General features: G+C 49.0%; 1 protein-coding gene across 1 annotated transcript in view; it reads left to right on the plus strand.

Annotated features, from left to right (window-relative positions):
- Positions 1 to 17,764, plus strand: part of TOX2 (TOX high mobility group box family member 2) — a 114,389-nt gene that overhangs the window by 42,077 nt on the left and 54,548 nt on the right. The window contains 1 exon segment of the mRNA XM_090286434.1: positions 2,392 to 2,457. Coding sequence (XP_090142560.1) covers positions 2,392 to 2,457 — 66 coding nt within the window.

The raw sequence follows: 17,764 nt of genomic DNA on the forward strand, positions 1-17,764 counted from the left end.
TCGGGACACTGTGCCAGCCTCTGTGTTGCTCCCACACAGGGGCAGAAGACAGATACGGAGACAATTTATGTTGTGAGCCAGAGGAGGTGATAGCATGGCAGGCCTCCTGGAGGAGGTGGTCTCTTTAATAAGGCCTTGTGTGCAGTGTGGTGGATGGAGCCCTGCATCTAGGGGTCAGCGCCCAGATCCTAGCCATGACATAGCCTTTCCTTTTGCTAATGCAGCAGCCACTGGGGGAGTTTGCCTATCCCTGTGCTGGGAAAGCACTTGGGTGTAACCACTGCCTCCGAGGGAAGACTGTCCTGGTAAAAACAATGTAAACGGTGCAGTGGTAGCTCCATCCATCCATCCAATAGGGTTTATTGAGTATCTAGTCTGTACCAGGCACTATTTTAGGTGTTGGGAGCCTCCGTTCTAATGGGGGGCATCCAGTGCTAAGCCATGAACTTGGTAAAGTATATAGATGCTAGAAGGTAGAGGGAGCTATGGAGCAAAGAACAAGGAAGAAACGCAGGACAGCAAAGGACCTGGGAATGGTGACAGCGGCAGCGGACTCGCAGAGCGCGTGGAGGTGGGAGGGTGGTACCTGAGCTGGTTTTGAGGCGAACCCCTCTGAGCGAAGTGGATCTGGATGAACGGATGTCTGGTGCCTGATTGTGGGAGTGTGGATTTTTACAGCCTCCATGAGAGCTGCTCGGTGATGTCTATCCAAGTGACAAATGCAAACACAGCTGGACCCTGTGATTTTACAGACTAATCCTGCCATAAACTCACACCCCTGTGAAATGATGCAGGTACAAAACGATTCATGGGAGCAATGCTGGGAGAGCAAAAGACGAGAAACTACTCAATTGTCCATGTGCTCGACTAGTGGCATATACATGTTCTGTCCATCTGGTGGGATACTAGGTGCTGGAAGACAGAATTATGTTCTGATATAAAAGGTTTTCCCAGATGTGTTGCTAGGAGAAAAATAAGGTACAAAACAGTGTGTGCATAATATGCTCTCATCTCTGTGAAAGAAATAAAATGTATGTATGCAGACCATCTCTGAAAGGATATAAAGGAAGCTGGTAGATGCAGCAATTGTCCCTGGAGAGAGGCAGCGGAGAGCTAGGAGGTGGGGTGGGAAGAGATTTTTCACTCTGTTGCCTTTTGTACTTTGGGAATTTTGAATCGTGTACATATAACCTAAAAAATAAAATAAAATGTTCAATTAAGATGGCCAGCTGCCCTTGGTGCCCCACCCAGATCCCTTCACTAGCTCCTAGTGCAGCCATCTCCCATGAGTGCTGCTTGCAAACGGGGGCTGCCCTGCGCAGAAGGTCACGCCTCCCCCTGTCTCCTAAGGGGAGCCCACAGCCAAACAAAAGGCCGGCCCCTTGCTTCATACTGGGATGAACTCTGTGGTGCAGTTCGTAGCCAGAATTCCCCACAGGATCAGGCTGCGACAAGTTCCCGCAGAGACCACATCCTTGCTCAGCTCCTTCCACGGTCCTGTCCCCGGTCCCTCCCTCCCTGTAAGGTTATTGCTGAAGAGCACTTCTCAAAGACCTCATGCATTTGAGTTCTTGACTCAGCTCTGCTTCTAGGGAACACGATCCAAGTCACCTGCCTTAAGGGACGGGAACTACCTGGAATTGAGCCAAGTGCTCTACTTGTGATGGTGCAGCATCTCGTGGAGAGGGGTCTCTGTCATTATCCCCATTCGACAGAGGAGGAACCTCAGAATGTCCGTCACCAGCTCCAGATCACACCTCAGGGAAAAGGACAGTCAGTAGCCCTGGATCCCACACTCCTCCCACTACACCTGCTCCCTCTTGCACAGAAATCTTTCTGAATCCAGACTTGGCAGCTCCTCAGAACACAGGACTGCAGTTCCTGCACATGGTTTCTACCCCAGTCCTCCCTGCCTGTGACCAGGGGCAGCCTAAGGGGCAAATGTGAGGGGGCAAAGCCACTTAGGATGGTAAGACCCAGAGGGCACACCTGGGTCAGGCTGTCGTGACCCCAAAGCTCTGGAGATGTCAGCCTCCCTCCATCACGTGGAATCCCAACTCTAGCTGATAGCCCAATGTCATTTTGGCCAAGAGAGATATTTGCATACTTCCAGGGATGGGGAGCTCAGTATCTGACAAGGCAGGCCGCCACATCTATGGACAAGGTAAAAAGGACAGAAAGGTTTTCCTTGCTTCATCCCAAGTGTGATGGATGACGCTGACCCTCAGGGGGTGAGGCTGCTCCTCCACCCCGGAGGGAGCCCTGCTGAAATGGGGCCTGGGCCTCCTGGGCGCCATCCTTCCTTCAGTCCCCTGAGCCCCTCTGGCTTCTTCTCCTGGACCGTCTTGAGCACATTTTATTGAGAGCTTCTTCTCTGTTTCTCTGTTCCAGTTTGATGGTGACAGTGCCTACGTGGGGATGAGTGACGGAAACCCAGAGCTCTTATCAACCAGCCAGGTGGGTGCGCGGTCCTCTCTGAGTGTGTGTGTGTGTGTGTGTGTGGGGTCTATCCTTGGGCTGGGTGGAGCCAAACTGCTTCTGGGGTGGAGGGCTGGGAGGGGTGCAGAGTTGGGGCACAGCTCCCCACTGTCCTCTTTCAGAATGATCAAGAATATCAGTTGAATTCCCTTAAAAGAGAATCAAACTGGGACCTCAGTGTTTCCTGTAAACCACCTACCTGGCTACTGTTGGCTTCAAAGGGCATCATTAAAAACTTGATAAACTCAAAACATGTTGTCCACATTCTCTATGCACAGGGGGGAAGCTTACAGCAGCAGTGAAGAGAGATGTCACGTGCTCCCTGGTGCCGCCGGCCTCTTGCCCCTACACAGTACTCACAGGGCCACACGCCGGTGTGCAGGCACACATACTGTACAAAAGCATGCAGGGTTCGCCACTGATCTGGATTCATTTAATACCGCTGGGGAGGGTTGTGGATATGGCGGAGGGGGCGAGTCATCTCAGGGCAAGACTGCCGTGTCTAGTCCCAGCCCCGTCCTCTGGGAGTCCCAGAGGTCAAGTGGAATCTCATTTTCCATTGAGAGCCTGGTCTTAGAAAATTAAGAACTGTTTTAGCTGGGAACATCCTCATTATACATCGCAATGCCAGAGAGGGTCCTCACTATATGCTGGACCACAAGGGAGGGTCCTCACTGCAGGCCTGGACGCCAGGGAGGGTCCTCACTGTGGCCACCTGGAGGATGGTTCCCTAAGACAGTGGTGCCTGCAGGTGGCAGCAGCTCAGGGTGCTGGATGGAGAGCCAAGGAGTTTCATAGCTGCTGAGAAACTTGGGGAGCTGGAGGACAAGTCTGTCCTTGGAACTGACCTCCACGCTCCATGTATGCAGCCACGGCGGTTGTGGCGATCCAAGTTGGGTGGCTGGGATCATACCCAGTATATTCCAGCTGGGGAAACAGAAGGCTATTAATTCACAAACATTTACATGTCCTGCTATGTGGCAGGTCCTGTGAGGGACATAGATGAGTAAGACACGGGCCTGTGGCCCGTAGGGAGTACTGCCAGTGAGGGAAGATGCTGCGGTCCCAGTAGGTGTGAAGCTACATGCAGGGCAGGCCCCATGTCCACCCACCACTGCAGGGTGCTCTTGCTGGGGCCACCATGTCCTGCTCTTCTCTGGCCTGTGACCATGTGAGCATCATGGTGCTGCTACAAAGCTGTCTTTATATTGCCTTGACTTGTGCCAATCTGCAAGACACTGGTGGGCAGGACTCCAGGTCCTGGAAGTGCTCGCGTTGGAGGAGACCATCGAAGTTACTCAATTGCCCATGATCAGCCCTGGCTCGCAGAACCAGCCAGTGGGCGAGTCGGCTCAAACCCTGATGGGGAGGGTGTTGGCACTGCGCTTCCACCAAGAAGGGGCAGTGTGACCCAGTGGGCCTCTGTGTCTGCTCTAGGTGTGGGCAGAGGGGAGCACAGTCCTTTGGAGAGGAGGTGCAGGGCAAATAAAGCCCCACCCCCTCACAGCAGCAAGCTCACCTGCTCACCCAGCACCTGAATGTTTGCCAAGTCCTTTCCTCCGTGGTTATTTCAGCTGATCTCCACGACAGTCACGAAGAGCAGTGGCTGTTATTGTTAACCCTATTTTATAGATGAGGCGACTGAGGCTCGGGGATGTTGATTGATTCGTCCAGGGAGCAGTACAGCTGGGATTTGAACCTGCACAGCTAGGACTCGGAGCTGCACACATTACCTTGTTGTGTATGCGGAGAGCTCCATTCTTACCTCAAGGCTGCCACCAGCTTGTTTCAGCCTACGTGTCACTGCTCAAAGAGCTCTTGGTGACCCTGAAATCCAAATTAGGTCCCGTTGCCATGATTTTTTCTCATGGTACCATGTCCTTTTAATTCATGACATTTGTCACTGTTTGTGGTCATCTGCTTACTTGTGTCGTGACTTGGTTAACATCCGATTTCCACTCCAGACTGTGACCTCCACGAGTGCAGGATGTGCTCTGTCTTTTCACTGTGGTGTCTCCCACTTCAGCGCAAAGCCTGGCCTATCGATGGCACTCAAGAGATATTTGTGTAATGAGTGAATGTGGCTCCTTCTCTTCTCTAACTTCAGTTTTCCTAACAGTGGAATGAGGAGGTTGGACTCACAAGGGTCTTTCCAAGTCTCTTGTGCCATCCCTCAGAGAATCTTCCTCATTTAGAACTTTATAAAGAAGACACCAAGATTCCCTGAGATTGACTAAGTTCACCTGGTGGCATGAGGTGACGCTGATATGAACAAACTTAGTGATTACAATCTAGACTTCTCTTACAGTGTATCAGTTAGCTTTTGCTGCATAACAAGCACTCCAAAACTTAGTTTCTTAAAACAATAAATAGTCACCTACTTCATAATTTCATGGGTTGGCAGTTTGGTTGGGTTCAGCCAGATGGCTCTTCTGGTTGCAGCTAGGATCATTTAAGTGACGGCAGAAAGCTGCCAGGTCAGTTGTAGACTGATTAGTATGGGGGGACTCACTTATACTCCAGATGGTCTTTTGTCCTCCAGCAGGCTGGCCTGAGGCTGTTCACGCGGTGGGAGAAGGGTTCCCAGGGCAGCAAGAGCAGAAGCTGCAAGAGCTCTTGGTTAAAGCAAATCGTAGGGCCAGTCTAGAGTCAAGGAATGGGGAAATAGAATCCACCTGTTAATTGGAGGAGCTGCAAAGTATTGTGGGCTTTCAACAAACTAGCACACATGGGAAACGTGGGCTGTTGTTCATGCCGATTTTGCTGAAGAATAAACAGACTCTCCTGAGACCTTCAGCTCCCAGTGGCCTGGTTGAGCTCCACTAGCCTCTAGCTCTTAATGGCAAAAATTCTGTATGTTTCCTTCTAGTCTTTTCCCTGGAGCGTTGGCTTGAACTCACACACGCACGTTTGCACACAAACACCCTATCACGGTGCGTTGCCTCATCAACCGCAGGAAATGTTGTTGTCCCAATTACTGAAGGATTGACACAAGCACATGAGCAAAATGAAGGTCTGTGAGCCCATGGAGGGTTCGGAGGATAAACTCTCTTAACTGGCATAAGATGTATCATTGTATAACTGTATAAATGCAGGGAAACACAAGGTTTACCCATTCCGCAAACGTTTATTGGGTACCTGTCATGCACAAGCTCTGGACGTAAGCCGGGAGCCATTTCTGGGAGATGTGTGCGTCCAGAACACCCATTTTCATCTTGTTGAAAACCTGATCTTCCTGAAACTTCATCTTCTTTGTTTAGAAGCTGCGGCTGAAACAGAGGTTCCCTACAAGATATGTGTCAGCCAACTGTGTCCCCTTTTAAAAGCTTTCAAACCAGCTCTTTTGGGCTTGAAGTTTCTTTTGAAAATGCATGCTCCTTTGTTTGGTTTTTGCAAGTGTCCACGAAATTTCTGCATAGCTGCCTTGGCTTTCACACATGATCACTTCCCCGCCCCCCACCCTAGACCTTGCATTTCTTTGGTACTAGATTTTCCTGGGCGGTCTGAGACCGACGCAGTTCTCACACATGGCTCCTGGCCCATCAGCATCTTCTGAGGGTGGGAAGGCTGGTAGAGATCAGCTCTTCCCCTGTTGGGAGTAGACCCTGCCCAGGAGTTAGAGGGATTGATGTTTCCTGGTTATGGGACCTGGGAAGAGTCTCCCTCTTCCTAGGATAAAGGTAAAGAAGAAAGGGACTGGTTTGGGAACTCAGCAGACCTGGGTTCAAATTCCAGCTCTTCCACATCCCTGCCAGGAGCCCCTAGGTCAGTTATGCCAGCTTCCTGTCCAGTGGGACGGTAACACCTCTGCCCCTGCAGGGGTACATGAGGTGCGTGTTGTGGGTTCCGTTGGTGCCTTTCCCCCATTTTTCTTCACCGCCCGGGCAGCTATTCACAGCTGTCCCTTCTCTGCAGAACTGGCCTCTGCTGAATGGGAACTGTGAACCAGGAGAGGGTGTGGATGGTCTGGGAAGCCAGGCCCCTTGTCTCAAGAGGAGACCCCCTCTGTAACTCCCCCCGGAACTGCAGCTGAGACCGCGTCCTCACTCAGCTCCTTCCTCCGCCCTGTGCTGCTCCCCTCCCTTCCCTTCTCCCGAGTCACTTCTCAGTAAGTCCCTGTCATAGCAGATTCCTTCTCAGGCTCCACCTCAAGGGAATCTGACCTAAGACAGGATGTAAAGCACCCGTGTTCCATAAGACTTGCTATGAATTATTTCTGTTGTCTTTTTATTTGTAACTTGATTTACTGTCTTTTTAAAATTGTTTGAGAAAGTGAGTTTATTTATTTTTTTATAAAATTTTAAATTACAGTTTACATTCAGTATTATTTTGTACTAGTTTTAGGTGTATAGCATAGTGGTTAGACTGTCGTATACTTTACAAAGTGTTCCGTCTGATATTTCCAGTACTCACCTGGCACCATACATAGTTATTACAATGTCATTGACTATATTTCCTGGGCTGGGCTTTACTATTTCTATTGTTTTTATTATCGTAAATAGTGCTTTGGTTGCACAGGACACACCCCTGGTCACCTCTTGTGCTCATTTACACCTCTGTGCCACTGTGTGCACACTTTCCTCTGATAGGAATCCCCAGTCATTTTCACCCAATGCAGGCTATTTGTTCTCTCAGGGACACCATAGATGTCACCTCCTCAGTACAGCCTTCCTGGCCGTGGGTAGAGTTTTCCACTTTTCATGGCCATAAATACTACTTCTGCTAGGGATTTCTGACTTTGTCCTAAGAATTATTGAAAGAACCGTGTGTGTGTGTGTGTGTGTGAGAGAGAGAGAGAGAGAGAGAGAGAGAGAGAGAGAAGACTGGAACATGACTATTTCTAGCAATTCAATTAGTCAGAGCAAGTCACTGGGCTTTGTAAATGAGAACAAGAAAAGACAGAGATGGATATTGAATGACATGAACAGATTTGCAGCTTTAAAAGCTCTCAATGGCAAGGGCGGATACAGGGAGACCACCGAGGAGGGTGTGCAGTAGGCCAAGTGAAGGGGTGATGTGTCCTAGATTGGGGTAGAGGAGACGGAAAGAAGCGGATGGTCAGTCTGATGTATGTTTTGGAAATCAAGTTGCTAGGTCTTGCCGATGACAGATGTAGAGGGACAGAGAAATGAAGGAATAAAGGGTGACTCCCAGGCTTCTAGCATGAGCCCATTTTCCAGCATGGTGGTACCATTTTCTGATTTGGGGACAGCCTGAGGATGTACTGGTTTGATGAAGTCAGACTTGGATGTGTTGTATTTGAAATGCTTGCCCAAGTAGGTAGATAGTTGTCAGAGGCTGGCGCTCCTGCAGGAAGTGAACTTGGAAGTCCTCAGCCCCTGGTATTAAAACCTTGAGAGGATGAAACTCGCAAAGAGAGAGAAGAGTGAGGAGAGCAGAGGACCAATGACTCTTAAATTTTTGAGCTCTAATGTTTAAAAAGAAAGTAGAGGAGGAAGAGAAGACCGTGAATAGGTGGAGAAGCAGTGGCCAGAGAAGTAGGAGAACGTGAAGTCTTAGAAGCCAAGGGCAGAGCGTTCCAAGAAGAAGGGAGGGGGTCTGGGAAAAAATGTCGTAGCCACAGCTCCTTCCCTGTTGTATGAGAAACTGTTAACTAACTGAAAGATTTCTGTATACTCAAAGGAACCATAAGCTACCAAAAAAAAAAAAAAAAGAAAAAGAAAAATGAAAAAGCTTTTGAGGTATACTTTACAACTTTGAAGTGGAAAAGACATTTTTATTCCTCAAAGTCTTAGAAGAAAAGACGTAAAAATTTAACCATAAATTAAAGTGAAAAACAACTCTTGTATGGCCAAAACAGCATAAGTGAAGTGAAAAGACAAATGAGAAATTGGACAAGAATATTTTCAAATTCACAATGTTGCCAAAGGAGTAATTTCCTTAATATATAAAGAGTCCCTGGAAATCAATTTAAAAACTTGGTAGAAAAATAGGCAGGAGATAAGAACCAAGTTTACAGAAAAAGAAATACAAATAGATCTTAAAGATATAAAAATGCTAAAGATAGTTCATATGCAAAACAAATTAAAATTACCATTTTCACCTATTAGATTGGCAAAAATCCAAAGGTCTGATAGCACACTCACTCTGTTGAAGCACCTGTGGGAAAACAGGCACTTTATACATCATCGAAGGGAAAGTAAATTGCTGTGACCCCAATAGAGGACAAATTGGAAACATCTATCAAAATTACACATGCATTAACCTCTAACCCTGCAATTCCCTTCTTGGAAATATATCCTACAGACAGATTTGCGTACATGAGAGATGACATATTCAAGATTATGCATTTTTGTATTAATAGTGGCAAAGGATGGAAAACAACCCAATGTGCAATAATAGGGGGCTAATTGAAGAAATTATGTACCTCTTTAAAGTGGAATACAGTGTGGCTGTAAGAAAGAACGAAGAAACTGAAGCGACATGGAAGTTCCTTAGATACAGTCTTTACTGAAAAAAGCGAGGTGGAGCACAGTAAGAGCAGTGTGTTACCATTTGTGCAAGAAAGGCAATAAGAATATATGTTTCTCTGTGCTTATATTTTATTAAAGCAACTCTGGGAAGATATATATGGAAATTAATAACATTGTCTTTGGACATTGTGTGTGTGTTTACATTTGTGTATGTGCACATGTTTGTGTGTATGTTATGGAAACTGGGCAGGTGGACAGGGATACTGTCCTTTTCCACTGTACCTTTTTATATTTCAGGTGTTTTAAACCATAGGGGTTTATTAGAATTTCAAAAAGTTCAGTAACATATAAACAAAGAGGAGAGGGTCACATGATTCTGCGGGATTGGTTGAGATAAGAGTTGAAATGTGTCTAACAGTTTTAGGAAAAAGGAATCCATCGTGGACCACAGAAAAAGCAGTTTTGATGTGTAGGGGATGCGGCGCAGGCCCCAGGGTGGATGGAGGATGTCAGGTGAGGCTGGAAACAGTAAGTATAGACCACCTGTGTGAACTTGGGCTGAGCAGGACATGGGCGAGGGCCTTAGCTCAATGAGATGTGGACGCCTTAGAAGAGACGTTAAAGAAAAGGAAAAGGAAAAGACAAGAGGATCTTTAGAATGTTTAATCATTGACAGAAGGGGTCCAGAAGAGAGAGTGATGCTCAGGGTTTAAGAGAGAAGGATGAGTTGATGGCTTAAGTTTTGGGAGGAGGTGGGAGGAAGTGCATCCTGCCCAGAGCTGGACAGAGGGGAAAGGAATGTGGTAGCTTTCCAGATGGATGGCTGGGAGCCGAGGGCATCTGTGCCTGAAAGCACGTGTCCTCTCAGGGAGGTTGCTGGGCTTGGTGGGTGGGCCATCTGCTGAGAGTCAGGGCGCTGGGGGTCTGAGGGGTGGAGAAGGCTGGGAGGATGTCAGTCCCAATTGCCAACCTGAAATGTGAGGGCAGTGGGCGAATGGGCCGCTCGTCCCAGAACAGGTGAAGGAGACAGGCCCCGCTGAGTCAGGAGATGGAGGGGAAGGTGTGTTCTGAGAAGCACCTGGGAAAACAGGGGACTTTGTTGTTCTTAGAGTGGGAGTCCCAGTGGACCCAGTGGCTGTTTGCTAGGGGTGAGGCCCTGCACAACAGGGCATGAAGGTTCAGGGGACTTTCATGTGAGGTGCTCCCTGGGGACCTCTCAGACCTGTGGAGCGGTGACAGCTCCAATGAGGAGGCCCACCAGGTGTGAGCAGTGCCCAGTGTGGGCCCTTCCTAGATGGACCAGCAGAGCATGTGCTGGAGTGGAGTTACCATGTCATCAGGGCCAAGAGTCCCACACTACAGAGAGAGGCCGCCCAGCGCCTCACACCACATCTGGCACACAGCAGGCACGCAAGGGCTCTGAGTTAAGCGGGTTCTTGCTCTTGGTTCTCAACACCACTGTGTTTGTGTGGCAGCCTTCCTTCATAGATTCCCAGGGGTGCCTGGTCCGATTTTCTTACCACTTGGCTCAAACACAAGACTAGAGCGGGTCAATGATATCACCAGGAGGCCAGAAGACTGGGAGCTGACCAGGGGCAGACCTGCAGTCCCTGGGCCCAGTCCTCCTGGCTTTGAGGGTGCAGCCCCCTTCCAGCAGGGGGCAGTGTAGGGTGTCGAGAATGGGGAAAGAGCCAGGCGTGCTGAATTCCAGGTTCAGCTCTGCGCTAGACCCTCCTCCTGTGTTGGTATCTCTCTGAGCCTCAGTTTCCTCATGCAAATAATGAGGGTAGATGGCCTATTGGCTTTTTCCAGCCCTAACTAGTAATGATGCTGATGCTAAGGACATTTACTATGCCAACCCTTGGGCTCAGGTACTGGAGCTAAATGGTTTCCATAGCTGGTCTCATTTTATCCTCATATGAATGCTAGTGGTTAAGTATTCCATTTCACAGATGAGGAAGTTGCAACACAGAAAGACGGATTACTGACTGAGACTTTTTGAAACAAAAGTGCTTCCCATTAAATGCACTGGGCGGCAGGAGGCTTCCTGCCACTGTTGAAATCTGTAAGAGTCGAGGCTTAGTAACTCTGGCCTCTGCGTCTGTGTACCTCAGAAAGGGCAAAGACGACGTGGCTTTTATTGCTTTAATTAAAACCTGGGTGAAGAGCTCGCGATTCATATTAACATGAAATTGTGTTTCGCCTGCTGTGGTGCGGAGGAGGGAACAGCAGCGATTACTGCTAAGATTACAAACAATCAAAGCGAAAAGGCCTTTTGCAAGCATTTCCTATTAAAGCCACAAACATCACACTTTAAAAATAATTATGGTTGAGTTATCGGAACATGATTCATGAATTGTGAATAAATATGAGGGGCCTTAAAGGAACCGGTTTCAAGACCATAGATTTTGTTCAAATCTGATGAAATTTAATATCATTGCGCAGCTGGAGAATAAAATGCAAGGGGTGGGGGGAACCCATCCTGTGTATATGGAAAGAATTGAGTATATGTCAGACTGAACTAATGAGCTTTCCTACATCAGTCCTTACACATCTGCTCAGAAAAATGGAATCGCCTCTCTAGTGTTCACTGAGAGGAGCCACTGAGAAGGAGTTGGTATTTACACCTCACCCCTCGTAATTTTGCATTCCAGTGGCTAAAATAGATATTTATTTTAAAGCTCTAGTTTCCTGGCTGCGAGATGTTTAGATATTTGAGGGTACAGGCACGGAGGCATTGGGGGGCATATTTGAGGGAGGGGGGCCTTTGTCTGCCTTCATTGCTCCTCCCCCGTAATATATTTTTCATACAATGCAGTGAATGTTTACAGCATATAGTTTTGTTTCCTTCCAACTATTATGAGAGAAATTGAATCCCTGGAAACATTCACTCTCTCTAAATGGGATGGAAACAATGAAGATGGTGCAGGAAATTTATGGGCTGGGGGGGGGGAACAGCAGTGGGGTGGAAAAGGGACTTCAGCAATTTTTTTTAAAACAGCACTCCTCTCCCATTCCCAGCCACCTTGAACTTAGCATCTTCTATATGGCCTGGGTCTCTGCCGGGGAGGGTGGGAGAGTCCCTGATTTAACACATTTATTTATCACTGCATGTGTAATCAAGGAGTAGAAGGGAGGCCAGATATGGGACCTTTCCAGAACGGTGCTGGGTCCCCAGCTTCTGGAGGATCAGGAGCCTGGGCCTGGCCCTCTTCGGCCTCTCTCACTGTGCGACCTTGGCTAGGTCATTTACCCTTCCTGAACCCTGGTTTTTGCATCTGTGAATGGGGGCTAAATGGGTGTCTCTGCAGGACCTTCTAGGTTATGTCTTGTGGCCAAGGGATTGGCCTCTTCCACCTGCCTGAGTCCCTAGGAAGGACAGTGGTCTGTCCAGCAGACCACAGATTCATCTCCCCAACCTGTAATGAGCGGTCCCCATGCTACCTGGGGCCCCTGAGGCTCTGAGCGAGGTTTCAGAGGGACTGTTGGTCAGATGGGTTATAAGGGTGATGACACAGAAGACAGAGAGGCCTGGGCTCAAATTCTGGTCTTGACCTTTCATGCCTAGGTGACTTTAGACCAGCTTTCCCAAGTTTCAGTTTTGTCTTTAAAACCGCCTCAGAGTGATGTGTGGAGAAGTAAATAAGATACATTTATCCCCAAAGTTATTATAGGGCTTGGTACATGGTCAATGGTAGTTAGCATGTGGTGCTATGAAAATACTGTATCCATTTTACAGATGAAAAAACTGATTTTCAGGATGGCAAGACAGCTTGCCAAGGTTACCCATCCAGGACGTGGTGGGTGCAGAAGTCAGAAACATCAGCAAAGGGGCGGGCACTCAGCTATTTTATCTCATGAAAATCAAGTTATATTAAGGATTAAAATTGAAAAGATGATATTGGAATGATTGTGCTTTTAAAATGTGTCAAGAAACACACCCTCCTGTCTAAATAACGAATTTAGTAGATCCTTCCTTATAACTTTCAGCCTGTTGAATATGTGCCCCCTTTGCCCTTTGGACCACCTTCCAGCCCAGCCCTCAGGCAGCAGCTGGGTTGGCCAAGCCACCTTGCTTCACATTTCATTAATATTGAAGGGCCTTCATGGGGTCTAGACAGCCAATTTCCCGTCTCTTATCTACTCAAAGCCAGTGGCTCTGATGGGGAACAAAGGTCTAGGGTGAGGTGGTTGCCCCTGCCAGACCTGGCAGCCTTCATCTTGTCAGTCCCATGAGAGTGTTGGGGGCAAGGGGCTCAGGGTGGCAGGCCTGTGCCCTGGGGGACTCTTGCTTTTGCCTTGTTCTCACTTAGGTGACCTTGACCAAACCACTTAACCTCTCTTGGCCGCACTTCCCACCTCTGTAAAATGGGGATGTTGCTACCTCCCTTGCAGTTAAGAAACCCAGAAGTAGACGTAGTTTAATTAAGTTGTGTAGTTTAGTTAGACTAGTTAAATTGGTGTGGGTTAGTTAAGAGGACTAGTTAGGTGGGTATAAGGTCACCAGCTTGGCCAGTGCTGCTTATGACAGGAGCCTTGATAGTTTTTGTTGCCATTGTTAGAATTTGCAGTTTAGAGAAGAGAAGCCAAATCATGGAGGAACTGGGAAAGTGCCTGGTAGCTCCTGTTTTCTGTGACCACTTTTTTACATGGAACTGGGGCGGAATGAATAAGATTGGGGCTTGTGCTTCAGGTAAATAGAAATCCAAGCCCAGAAGCCCTCAAGTCAGGCCAGTGCGGGGGGTCTCTGAGATGCACCTGTTTGCCTAGTGACAGAGTCTGAACAACCACCCAGGAGCACTGAACTGGGTGTCCGGCTCACAGGATCCTGGGGGAGCTGGGGGTGCATGGCCTCGAGGGGAGAGTGTGCCATCTGGGGAAGGACAGGGAGAGGGACCATGGTAACGACTGTGGCTTTGTAGAGGGAGATGGGGAAGGAGGGCCTGCGGGAGTCTTGCTTTGCAAGGTGAGCTGAGCTCATCCTTGTCCAAGTCCCATCCAGAAAACCTGAAGTCAAGTTGTCTGTCACAGCTCAGGGTCTGTGCTACCTCTGGCTGCTCACTGTGCTGGGCTGTGCTCAGGGCAGGTGGGTGGTGGCTGGAGGATGTATCCGTGTGATAAGTACATATGGAGCAGCTGTAACCTTATTCCTGCTGCTGGCCTCCATCAACAACGGCCAGAGGGAGCAATGGGAGAGGACGAGCAGGAGAAGGGGTGGGGAGGCATTTCGAATTGCGAAATATCCCCCGCACACAGAATGAAGGCAACGGAGAAGAGAGAGACCACCAAGTTGGCAAGGATGTGGAGGAACTGGTGCCCTTGTACATGGCTGTGTAAATTGGTTCGGCCAGTTTGGAAAACTGTGTCACAGCATCTAAAGCTCTGTGACCTAGTAATTCAGCTCCCAGGGGTCCACTCAACAGAAGTGCAGTCATCTGTTCACCAAGAGACACATATGATGTTCATAGCAGCATTTTTCATAAAAGCACAAAACTACAAATAGTCCAAGTGTCCGACAACAGTAGACTGGATCGATGGTGGTGAAATATTCTAACACAGTGGGATACTGTGCAGTGGCGAGAATGAATGAAGTGTAACCACAGGCAGTCATACGGGTCAATCTCACAAACCCCGGGTCAGATGGAAGGAGCCAGGTCCCAACACAGAACATTCTGTGTAGTCCTGTTTTCATAAAGCACATGAAGAGGCACAGCTGATCTGTGGTGAGAGAACTCTGAGCCATGGTTATCCCGGTGGGGATGGGAGCGAGGGGCCTGGGGGGCCTCAGAGATGCTGGTAAGGTTTCTCTCCCTTTGGGTGCAGTTTACTCACGTCTGTTTGCTGGGGGAAGGTCCCTCATTGAGCTGTGCACGTAGGGCTTGGGCACTTTCTGCTGGATCCTGGGCTTCACTAAAGAGTAGAAAACGTCATCAAGGTATTTGTACAAGTGTCTCCGTTTTCAGAGCTGTGGCGGGATGGGAAAGGGAACCCAGCCAGATTCGGCCGTTTTTATATTATGTTAATCAGCTTACGAGGGTAGCGTGTGCGCACCCAGGAGCAGCTTGAGCCATTTATTTTAACGTCCTGGGAGGGGGAGAATTACCTTAGCCTCTCGAGGGAGGACGAGCTGTGAAGGGGCCACAGCCCTGGCTTGCCCCAGGGAAGCAGGTGGTATAGGCTTCCCTGGGTTTGCTCAGCTCTGCAGGCGCCAACCTTCACTCCCATTTCTCTGTGGATAGAGTTTTGGGGAAGGTGTGAAACCAAGAACATCTAAAATAAAAGCATGTGTGTGCATGTATGTGTGTTGGTGATACATGGATGTGGTGCCAGAGTGTCTGGATTATGGAATATTTGAAGATGTCTGTGGAAAAGTTCCCTGCCACCCAGGCACATATGCACACGCTTGTACGCAGACACATTTGTGCACAGGTACAAGCACATGTGCACGTCATTCTCCTGGCGTGTGTACTGTTGTACATGTTTCACACATTGAGCATCGCTCTGTGGCTCTGAGCATGTTACTCAAGCTCTCAGGACCTCAATTTCCTCGGGGAAATGGAGATAATGGTGGCACCTGGGTGTTGGGGCTCTTGGGAGCAATACGCGCGCGCACACACACACACACACACACACACACGGGAGTTTTGTGGTTATGTTTTTAAAAGCTGTCTGCCTCCTAGACTGTTGGTTTCGCGGGAGCGGGGACCTGGCACATAGTAGGAGCTGAGCTAACACGTGGTGAGGGATGGAGGGAGGGAATGAGTGAATGCACAGCTCTCACAAAGCCACCGGCACACGTGCTGACATTTAGACACATTCACGTGCACATTTGTACGAGCAAGTCTGTACTGTCTGCAGACACATCCACTCACATGTGTAGACATATACTGTACAGGGATATACGCGTACACACCCAGAACTCAGGAGGGTGGATTTAGCCGCAGTTTCAACACTCTGGTTGGAAAGTCAGAACCTAGGGTTCCGTTTGTGGCTCCAGATAACTAACTTATTATGTGACTTTAGGAAAGTCTTTTCACCACTCAGAGGTCAAGGATTCCTAGCTGGGCTGTGACAGGACTGGAATCTGAACCCTGGTCTGTCTGGGTCAAAGTCTGTGCTTTTGAGGCCAGAGGACTTGCTGTGCACAGTGTGATCCGTGGACCGGCAACATCACCTAGAGCTTGTTGGAAATGTAGCATCTTGGGCCCCAACCTGACCTCCTAAATCAGAACCTACAATTTAACAAGGACCCCAGGTGATTGGTGTGCATATTCCAGATTGAGAAGCATGGCCCAGGGCTATGGCCTCCCCTAAGCATTAAGAGGAACCAGGCTCCGTGCTCAAGGGCTTCAGAAGGCGGGTGGGGTGCAGGCAGACGCCCACCCTGAGGACCACTACAGAGGAGCAATCAGAGGACAGGAGAGGAGGCAGCCCAGAGCTTCGCGGAATCAGTGCAGAAACTCAGCTTCCCATGTCAGGAAGCCCAGCCCCTCCCGGTCCTAAAGGGGCAGAGTCACATTGTCATTGAGAGCGCCAATGCATGAGCAGACTTTAATTTAAAAACTACATATATTAATTATCTTGTAGCTCCTGTGGGTCCGAGATCCAGATGTGGCTTAGCTGGGGGCCTCTGGCTCAAGCTGCCTCGCAAGGCTGCGGTCAGTGTGCTGGTCAGGGCCTCAGGCTGTGGTCATATCTGCGGCCTGACTGAAGGAGGATTTGCTTACAAGCTCATGTGGGGGCTGTTGGCAGGATTCCCATCCCCTGAGCTAGACTTTGACTGGGAATCCTGGCTCTGTCCCTTCCTAGCTGTGCAACTTTCAGCAAGTTTCATATCTTAGTGCCCCTGTTTCTTCCTCCAGGAAATGGATATAATAAGAGCACCTGCCTCATAAGAGTTGTTGTGGAGATTAGTAAATTCATGTTGAAAAGTACATGAAGCAGGGAGGAACCTAGCATGTGGTAAGTGCTATATAAATTCTCGATGTTGTTATCATTGCAGCACAAGCCTGGCTCGCAGAGGGGGACCTTAGGGAGTAGATGGCGTTCTAGGTTGCAGTCTCCTGATGGAACGTTCAGAGGCATGTTGATAGGATCATGGAGTCCAGCCTGTAGGAGGAGGCCTTACTCCATTCTGCTCAGAGCAGGCTTAGAGTCCTGGGCCCAGTTCTTGGTGCTGCCAACTGGAAAGGCAGGAGGGTATGGTGGCAGTCCTGAGAATGAGTGGGTGTCCCCTGGGGGTCCAGCATACCCAGGGGCGTGGTGACACCAGAGCCTGCGGTGTCTGGGCGCTGCAGTGGGATCACGGTGCCTGGTGTCAGGCGATGCTGCAGGATCTGGTCTAGGAGGCCTCGGTTGCTAGACAGAGACCGGAGCCCCGCTCTGAAGGCAGCGAGCCTTGGAAGGGTCTGAGCAGGGCGGTGTGCCTGGAGCAGCGTGAACTGGGGTGTTTCCCTGCTCAGCCCAGCACCCTAGGACCTCACAGAGACCACTCTCTGAGAACTCTGGCACCTTCATCCCCAGGCTGCTGGCTTGGCATCTTTTTAGGTGACACTACTTCTGTCATTTTCAAAAGGTGGAAATGCAAAAGAAAAAAAAAGCGCTGCAAATAGACATAATTTTTTCCCAGAAGCTATTTTAACATGGAAACAACTGGAGAGCCTACTCATCATTTTAAAAATGCTCTTAATATCAGTGCTGCCTCGCGTCTGGCTGTTTACCTGAAAGCCAGTGGCACATGCATGAATTAAAAAACCCTTGGTCCAACTCCCTCTTTTCACAGGTGGTGTCACTGAGGCCCAGAAAGTGGTAGTGATTTTCCCATGGTCACACAGCCTGTCAGGGGCATAGCT

This window comes from Furipterus horrens, unplaced genomic scaffold, assembly GCF_987537825.1.
Source record: "Furipterus horrens unplaced genomic scaffold, mFurHor1.1.pri manual_scaffold_8, whole genome shotgun sequence".
NCBI classification, from domain to species: Eukaryota; Metazoa; Chordata; class Mammalia; order Chiroptera; family Furipteridae; genus Furipterus; species Furipterus horrens.